Source organism: Lepidochelys kempii, chromosome 1 (assembly GCF_965140285.1).
Source record: "Lepidochelys kempii isolate rLepKem1 chromosome 1, rLepKem1.hap1, whole genome shotgun sequence".
Taxonomy (NCBI): domain Eukaryota; kingdom Metazoa; phylum Chordata; order Testudines; family Cheloniidae; genus Lepidochelys; species Lepidochelys kempii.
In genome coordinates, this window is record NC_136380.1 from 328,445,592 (window position 1) to 328,455,286 (window position 9,695).

Sequence of the window (9,695 nt, forward strand, 5' to 3'; positions counted from 1 at the left end):
GAATGCCCTTAACACCCACTGAGGTCAACGGGACTGAGGAGGGCACTCAACGCCTTCCAGGATTGGGCCCTGGGTTGGTGGGCTTTTGGAGTTTTTTTAAGTTAACTTAGAAAGCAGAGTATAGCGAAGGAGTCAGAGCACTCCTCTTGTGTTTAATACTAGCCATGTTAGAAGTTTTGTTCCTTCTGAGAAATGAAAATAAGATCACCCTAAATATGTACACTGTGTACGGAACTAAGAATTCTTGAATGGGATATTAAGGGAGAAAGAGGTTATTGAAATCGATCAGCGGGGAGGGAAGTGATGATTAGCACACAAATTTATACTGTATTTGCTTCTTTTATTCTCTTGGATAATTGTATCTATGTTTCTGTTGTAATGTATGCAAGATAATATGCAATCCCTAAAGCTTTAATAGGCACAGTATCTTAATGTGTAGCCTGAAAAGTTGTGGTTTAAAGGGAATGTGCATTTAACAGGCTTGCAGGTTAGTTCCCATCAATAGTATAAAGTGCATAAACATGGCCATTTTAATGATGCTTTGGAAAGCTATTTCTGAGTGACATAGTTTTCAAGGGTAAAATAAAAATGTCATAATTTGTTCCTAGACTGTGCTAGCTGCGATCGTAATGGTGAATCTGAAAGGAATGTTTAAACAGTTTGGAGATATAACACATTTCTGGAGAACCAGTAAGATCGAATTGGTAAGTGAAAATGCTATCATAGTGTAAATTAATTCCTTTTTTTCCTACTTTTTTTAAATCAACAGTTCAACATTCCCCAAGAATCTACAAAAGAGCGGAAGCTTTCCAGGCAATTATAAGTGTATTGTTGTATCAGATGAAGAAGTTACAGTACAAAGGTCCAGCTACGCTAGGAAAATGACCTGTTGCTGACAATAGTTGTGAACAGCAGATTCCTGCTCAGCTAGTGTTGAAAGTAGTTTGGTTGCAGGTGGAAGCAGGACTGTTTTTCAGTTATGTTATAGAAAACATGCTAGAGGTCGGCTGAACGTGCAAAAGCCTTTGGATCCTACAGGTGTCCCTAAGTAACATGAAAAACAAATCCCCTTGTGCTCTCCTCCTTTACTGCCAAGGAATGGTTAGCCTGACAGTGGGCCCAGGCCAAGAGTGACATAGACATAGAATATCAGGGTTGGAAGGGAACTCAGGAGGTCATCTGGTCCAACCCCCTGCTCAAAGCAGGACCAATCCCCAATTTTTGCCCCAGATCCCAAATGGCCCCCTCAAGGATTGAGCTCACAACCCTGGGTTTAGCAGGCCAATGCTCAAACCATTGAGCTATCCCTCCCCCTGAAGAGGCATCACTTACTCTTTGTGATTCCATGGTAGCAGGTTAAGTTGTTACCTGGTTCACTGTTGGGGCTTGCAGCAACAGCTGCTGGGGTAGTGCCCCACTTGTCTATCGAGGGAGTTGAAAATGTGCGCAAGACCTTTTGAACCATAGAAATGCCCACAGACACTGGTTACCTGCTGGGCAGGAGCTGGGGCTGCAAGACTGGGTAGCAACCACTATTGTATATACGGAGTAACCCTGGGGTTGAGACTCCTGAAGTCACCTGGACAAGGCCTTCACCCATGGAACCACCATCTGACCTTCACTGCCACATGAGACCTGAGAAACTGCTGAGCCCTGGTCCTGCTGGCTCAAACATGCCACTGGGCCTCTGTATGTAGAGACGCAGGCCCTACCATCCTCCAAATAGCAGGAACTCCCTTTTTTCCATAACAAGCTGCAAGCCTGCTGTGCCTTGTTTAATCTCCCCAGTCCCTCTGCACTTTCCTGATTCCCTCCCACTCAGATAGCACCATAATTCATCACCTCTTGAGGGCTTCACTGAGATGCCTGTACTGAGTTCTTGTGCCCATTCTGCTACCTGAGTGTGTTTAGGGTTGCCAACCCTCCAGAATTGTCCTAGAGTCTCCTGGAATAAAAGATTCATCTTTAATTAAAGATAATGTCATGTGATGAAACTTCTAGTAATTCATCCAGCCAAATTTGGTAACCCTAGGTGTGTTGGATGATACCAAACATCAGCACTACTGGTATTTTGCTGTGTAATCAATGTATGGTGAATCTTCTGCTCAATATAATGATAATATACAATCAGGCTACTTGTAATTCCCCTTGCACTGTTTGTCTTTACAGGACCAGCTTCATAGGAGGTTGAATCTCTAACACATAGTAAAACATGTTCTACAGTTAATGCTCTTTTTACAACTCACATGTCAAATTATAAAACACTCCAACGTATCTGTCTCAGAGGGTATTGCCTTGCAGTATATCAAGGAGAAATGTTACAATGTGACCTCCCCTTGAACTGTGGTAGTGTATATATGTGGGCCTGAGCCATGTTAACAAAAAAAAAAAACTGGATGCATTTTAATATGTAGCTTTTGTTTGATGTTTAGGCCATCTGGATTGTAGCTTTTGTGGCCTCTGTTCTCCTGGGACTAGACTACGGCTTGCTTACTGCTGTGGCGTTTGCAATGATAACCATTATTTACAGAACACAAAGGTCAGACTTTTTTCTCCTCTTTCTCAGAATCAGAGCTTTGTGGTGGGTTTTTGTTCCCTTTTTAAAAGGGAATGAAATAAACAGAAGTCCCATTTCATGAGTACAGTAGAATCTGCTTAATTGGGTTATCCAGGGGGTGTCCCAGTGTCCCAATTCAGGGCCCAGTTCTGTTGCTTCAACCACAGAATGTACATAAAAGACAGCAGGTAAAGTCTATAAATTCTGTTCTAAATGAAACTCCAGGAATATGCAGATTCTCTTTAATTTTTAATCTGTATTTGATCATTTTTTATTAAAGCCCTAGAGCTCAGAATTTCAAACTTGTTTAATGCCTGTCAAGTGCATTACTGTTAAGTGGAATTTATGCTAAGACTGGCCCAATTAAGCAGAAGTCACTGTCATGTGTTAGCATTTGATGGGAGATGTCCCAGTGGGGGCAATGTTGGGGCAATTCTAATCCAATGTTAGGTCAATTCTGAACCCACATAATATACAGTTAATTCTCTGGGAGCTGAGTGTTCAGCATCTTACAGAATCAGGCTCTTCCCTCTGAGAAGCAGGATGCTTCTTTGAAACTGTGGCCCACGTTCTCTGCTGGTGTGAGCTGGCATAGCTCCATTGTAGTCAATGAAGCTGTGTCAACTTACACCAGAAGAGAATTTGGCCCTGTAGCTTTTGCTGGGCAGTTGCAGCAGTTGTTGGTCATCAAACAGGCCGGATATTTTCCAAATTCCCTTTTTATTAAAACAGACTTTGATTCATGGCTTAATCACCACATGGCACCGCTACTATGTTCTTGCTGTAAACTTCCTCAAAGCGTGTTTTGATTAGTCCGTACAGACACCGTGCTAACGTACAGTAGCCATATCTGGTGTAGGTTCAAAGCTGTTTTTTAATGTGCATTCTTCTCAAGTCTGTGAACTGTAATATTGAGACCTTATGCATCCATTTCTCTCCAGTCCACAGTACAGAATCCTGGGTCAAATTCCCAACACAGACATTTACTGTGACGTGGAAGAGTATGAAGAGGTAGGAATGTGTTTTCCTGTATTAAGTTGTTGTTAAATTGCTGTTATAGAGCATAGTCAGATTCCTGGAATGGCTGAACATTCTTAATTCTGTAATTGTATGCATAGTGGTGAGAGCCTCCTGCGGTGAAACTAGCCGCTCTTACATTCTTCTATGCTAAGGTTACACTGTGGGGAAGCAAACTTACTTTGCTTTAATCATTTTGTTTCAGATTTTAGTGTTTTTATAATAAATATGCATGTTCCCATGTGGATGGTGGGTTTGTATTGCAGGGTATTGCATGACAAGTTCTGGTGCAAAGACCACCTATAATTGATTGCTTAGTTTAAGATGCTAGGGTTTATAAAAGTACCATTACTAATACCAGAACTGTGTATGAACCCATTCAGGGTGAGCTCCACGAGTCGCTTTAGCTATATTAATGAAAACCTACAGAACCAAAGACCTAATTTAGTCTATTTTTAGTAGAGCTGGGCAAGTGGGTCACAATGGAGAACTTTATTCTATGAACTCCACCTCTCTCTTTTCCAGTTGTCCATGACCAGTCTTCTTTTCACAAACATATTTATTATTTGATGAATAATTTCTGTGAGCATAACGTCACTCTCTGGCTTACTCTCAAGGCTGTTTTGTATCTGCTGTTCATGCTGTATGAAGTCACTGAAGTTGCATGGTATTCCTTCTGCTCTTGGGGAATGCCTCCCAAACTCACAAGGAGCTTTCAAGGTGGTTGCACAAACGCTCCTGGAGCTAGTCCTGGTGCATTATTTATGTATTTGCACAAGTGCTAGCATCACTTTTTTTGTTTCCTTTTCATAAACATGTTTAGGAACACCATTTTGTTGGCAAGAAGGGGATATAAATTCACTGTTTTGTATTCAAACACTGGCCAGGAATTTTTGCAATCTTTGCCCTGTTCTCATCAGGGGAGCTGCTTTTGAAAGGTCCATATGCCCAGATCACTAAGTGGCTGTCTTTCTTACAAATCTGCATTGAACAGAATGATGCTGGAATCCTAAAGCATTGTTCCCACCAGAAGTTGTTCTGCTTTGAACAGAGTGACAAGAAGATGTCTGTGGGTATGCTGACACCCACACAGACTAGAGCAGTTCCGTATCACTGCTGTACTAAATGTCTTGGGTATTCCTTCCCCCAGGGTCTCTAACTCTGTTGTAAGCGTGTGCTTGGGCAGCGTATGGCATGCCAGACCTCTGCTTTGGGCCAGAGCATTTCAGTTTAAAGTGTCGGAGAGTCTTCTATTAGTGGGTCTGCATATTCCCATTATGGGTAACTTGTCACCTGGTGCTACCTAACTGCTTCGTCAAGCATTGCCCATTAGAGCACACATACATCCCCCTCTCCTCTTCCCTCAAGCGATTCCAAATATTCTGACTTTAGTATTGTTTTTAGTACAAAGTAGTTTTTAAATCTAGGTAGTTCAGTCTATCTTGTAAGGTTGGTTCTGTGTAATGGGGAACCAAAGAAGAGGCTGGGTTTTCAGAGATGTGCTTTGTGCCCAACTGTCTTCCTGGCATCAGAGAACCATTTTAGACACCTTAGGTGCTTGGGGTAAGGCCACGCTCCTGGGAGTTCTGTTTGCCAGAGTGTTCTGTCCTGCCCAGAGCGTACTAGGAGAAACAGAACGGACTGTAGATACTTCTAGGCTGTCTAATGGTTCCAAGACTAGGATCTTTATCGGTGCTGGCTCCTTCTGTTAAAGCTGTCAAGGCTTCAGTGGCACTGTTCGTGAAAAAAGGCCAGCTGCCTACTAAGAAACTTAGAGCCACGTCAGCACCAAATGTATCTGTTCTGGAGAACACTGTTAGCAGTGCCAGATATCAGACTATTTGGATCTATCCAATTCTGACATGGCCTCTGCAGTTCTGTGTCTGAAACTCAAGTCAGTTCTGTTTTCCCCTTTGAAGACCAGAGGTGCAGAGCAGAGTATTTCTCTGAATCCAGTACTCCCCAAGTCTGTGGGGCCAGCTCCTTCCTCTTGTTTCAGGACCATCCTCAAGTCCAAAGAACCACTGAGCTACGCCATTCAGATCAAAAAATACCCCCTCATATAACCTCCCCTCAGAACATTAAGAAGCGTTGCAGGGAGTTGTGGGTTACGTGTGCTCTAACAGGCACTGTTTGGAGAAGATTCTACCATTAGGCAGCACCAAACGGCGCTTTATCCATAAGTGGGAATATGCAGGGTCACCTCAAAGAATGGTTACAAGTGAGTAACCTTCATTTCAGGGGCCTGTGTAAACAGTTGTAAATCTGCTTTCAAGGGGATTTTATTAACAATATCAGCGCAGTAACCAGACTAGGGGGAAGGAAGTATTTCTGTAGGAACAGTTAAAAACAAAGTGCTTAAAACTGTACAAATCTGAGATCAGGTTACTGTGTTTTCCATTTTTGTCACTGAGGACATCATAAAGCAGGTCAAGAATGGAAGAAATAAAAATTTTTTGGAAAAGTATTGATAAAATCAGTATGGAGGAAAAAGAGAAGCATTTCTAGAACTGCACGATTTCCTTATATTAAATAATACCTAGCATTCATAAGAACATCAGATTTAATTTGATTTTAAATTATTTTCTTTCATTGTTAAAAATATAAATGCAAATATTATGCGATATTGATCTCATTCAATATTTTATTGTATGATGACTATGGGAAGGTCCTTCTAATTTACTTTCCATAGAGTAGTAGGTGGGAGTATATTTCCCTTTGTTTTCAGCATGCTATGACCATCATTCACTCTGTTTCGTGGCTGTTCTAGAGACAACAATGCCATTGGTATGGGTATCATTCCGTGACGTCCACATGTGCAGTGGGAAGTTGGCTTATGTTGTGTATTCTGTGGTTCGGGCAATGGATATTTGTGATCAGTCTTGTGACCGTGTATGTGGCAGAAATATAAATGTGTGCTTTTCTTCCAGAATAAATAGCACTTAATTTCATGTATTATAATGTTTCTTTCCTTAGGTGAAAGAATATCCTGGAATAAAAATATTCCAGGCCAATGCCTCCCTCTATTTTGCCAATAGTGAATTGTACACAAGTGCCCTGAAGAAAAAGGTGAGTAAAACCAATTCCTTAGTATTCTCTCCCCTCTTGAATTAGTGAACTGGTCTCTGAAAAGCTTTAAGGTTAATCCTTTTGTGCATCATCTTTCAGCTCCATTGGTAAAGCCTCTTCCATCCTTATATGAATTGTGGGGTGAATATGAAATGTACTTGTTGTTTGATTCTGTGAAGAGCACTGCATACAAATTATCTACATATACACATTACTTCACCCACCACCAACATGCCATCATATTTGGTGGTCAGGGGGTTAGCACCAGTAACATGTATGTCTAGGGGACAAGACTGCATTGGCAGGGAATGACACACATACTAATCTCTCAAACATTTTTCTGTAGCTTCCCTGATGAATCTTGTACAGTTGAGGTGGGTGGTGTTTGTTTTCACGAAGCAAATGGCATTGATGATTTATATCCGAAAGCATTTCCCCCCCTATAAATCTCTCACTCAATCAGTGTTTCTGCTGAAACTGTCACTATTTGATTTAGAAAAGAATTGTGGTTCAAATTTCCACCTCATCATTGTATTAACATGCTGATTCCAAAGATTACTGCTTCTTTCTTTGTACATTTCCCCTTTAAGGAAAGCTGTATAGTGTAATCTTATGTTATAGTGTGTTAAGGTGATGAATTTGACCTTTGAATAAGTAACATGATAGTCCTAACAAGTTGAACCTCATTTGATTATGCCTTGCCTTATGTGGTAGACTGGAGTTGATCCATGTGCTGTATTGGCAGCAAAGAAAAAAGCTGAGAAAAGGCATGCCAAGGAACTTCAGCAGACAAATGAACACAGGGAGAAAGCAGTCTTGAAGCATGTGAGTGCCAGAGTAAATTCTTGCCTTATTTTTCTTTTTTTCCCCATCTAGCAAACTAGCTTATTGTATTGGCTCTTTATGCAGCGTTCGTACAAGAAAGTTACTTGAAAGAGGAAGGCTTAGAAATGTGTGTTGTGCAGCACAGACCGTTTTTGTTAGAAAACGACATCAAAAAAGGGAATGTCACTCAGAAGACTTGTTTTAGAGAATTGTCTAAAACAAGGCTTAGTGAGATCTAGCCATGCTGGATAAGACCGAAGATCCATCTAGTCCAGTCTCCTGTCTGACAATGGCCAGAGGCTTTAGAGGAAGGTGTAGAAATTTCACAGTTGGCATATTTGGAGTTATCTGACCTAATGTGGACTAATCTGAAATTAACTCAAAGTAATAATCCTGTTAAATATAAATATTTCCATTTCTGCACACAAGAACAACTTATTGATTTGGTTAACAGAAAAAGGGGGATCTGCTGAAAAGCAGAGTGTGATGACAAGGACTATCTGAAACTTGTGCACATTTATGTGCCTATTCTCTGTGGGAGCTGTTAGATACTCAGTGCTTTTGAAAATCAGGCAGGTGCCTAACTATGGGATCAAGAGCCTACTTGTAGGCTCTTATTTTTCAAGATTTTGGTCCAAGGGATTTTTATTCTTGAATACGTATGTTACAGCAGAATGAGCTGCTCGTGGCTCTGCTAGGCCAGTCTGGTTATTTCCATTGCCAGAGAGAGGCGAAAATGCTGATGTAAGTTTTTGAATGCAAACGGTAATTCACAGCAAGGTCATGTCGTAGATCTACTTGAACTTGCTACATACAATTGGCGCATATGGAGAAGTGGGGGGAGGGCTAGGTCTAAGTTCAGGTATAAATCCTGTGAACATAAAAATTTGGGGGCGTGGGAGGGTGGTTTGAAGCCATAAACCTTATTGGAGGCTGAACAAAGCTTGTGGAAAAATCGTTATTGCAAATGTACGTATTTGTCATTAAGCTCTTGGATTTTATCTTCTCCTATAGACTAGTGACATGGAAACAAGCGTAAAACACGAGGTAATAAATGATGAGCTTCCCCTAAATGGAAAATCTGCAGATGCTAATGCACAAGCCACATCTCCTGATGAACTTGAACACTTTATGGAGCCAATGACAAACGTTCACTATATAATTTTGGACTTTACACCAGTGAACTTTGTGGATTCAGTTGGAGCAAAAACGTTAAAATCAGTAAGTGGTATCTTTCACATTCCCTCCACCAAAATACATGTCATGTTTTTGTAGGACACTAAGAGGGCCAATCAAGATGATCTTACATCAGACTCTAATTATGACAGGTTTTAACTTTCACCTTTGATGCTAAGTTCTTGCTGCTATACTGGGGAACGTGTAATCACCTTGTGCAACTCTCAAGTCAAGTTAAGCTACTCTGTGTGTGTGTGTGTATGTGTAAAACATATAGGGATGGAAGAGGCAGAAGATTAATGCTGTGCAAGAGCCATTTTAAAAGAGAAATAACCATTAAGCAGCTGAACGGCTTTTAAAAAAATGCATTATGTATATTGTCTTATACCAATGAAATTGTGATATGTACAAAGGTATTTCTACAGATTAAACCTCCATTTAAACTTCTGCAGGTTATAGAAGAATATAAAGAAGTTGGTGTTTTTGTGCGTATAGCCGGGTGCAGTGGTAAGTTGTAGAGTTTTGGGGGGATTTTGGTGGGGTTGGCATCCATCCATGGATTTCGTATTGCCAGCTATCATTGTAGGGTCTGAGCGCCTTCCACATTTTAAAGAAAAAATTGGTTTGAGAGGAGAATCAGGCCCTAGTCCACCAGGCCATGACTGGTGCCAGAGTAAAACCCTGATTTAGCAAGTTCTTCAGAGGCTTGATCCTGCTGCCACTGACTTGAATAGCCCTAAACATGTGACTTCACTGGGACACCTCATATATGCTTCAAGTTAGGAGCATGCTTAAGTACCTTGCTGAATCAGGCCTAACTCACTCTGTTATAGTCAGTTAGTGGAGTCACACCATCGTGTGAGGAGAATCAGGTGCCAGAATGTTTCCTGACATTTGGAAGTTTATCATTGTCCCCTGAGACTGATCATCAGTATATTATGACGGGATGAAGATGTGCTAGTATACACACAAATACATCTTTAACTAGAAATCTGCTCAGCTGTACATTTAAATCTTGTGTATTTTGCCTGTAGCATTATTTGGCTTGCAT

General features: G+C 41.0%; 1 protein-coding gene across 4 annotated transcripts in view; it reads left to right on the forward strand.

Moving 5' to 3' along the window:
- The window catches only part of SLC26A5 (solute carrier family 26 member 5), a 46,375-nt gene that overhangs the window by 29,852 nt on the left and 6,828 nt on the right, over positions 1–9,695 (forward strand). For 3 of the 4 annotated variants that reach the window (XM_073328528.2, XM_073328530.2, XM_073328529.2), the window contains 7 exons: positions 609–704; positions 2,433–2,539; positions 3,499–3,568; positions 6,551–6,643; positions 7,358–7,468; positions 8,483–8,689; positions 9,097–9,151. In XM_073328528.2, coding sequence (XP_073184629.1) covers positions 609–704; positions 2,433–2,539; positions 3,499–3,568; positions 6,551–6,643; positions 7,358–7,468; positions 8,483–8,689; positions 9,097–9,151 — 739 coding nt within the window. The remainder of the gene's footprint in view (positions 1–608; positions 705–2,432; positions 2,540–3,498; positions 3,569–6,550; positions 6,644–7,357; positions 7,469–8,482; positions 8,690–9,096; positions 9,152–9,695) is intronic. The other variant, XM_073328531.2, reaches the window with a different exon arrangement.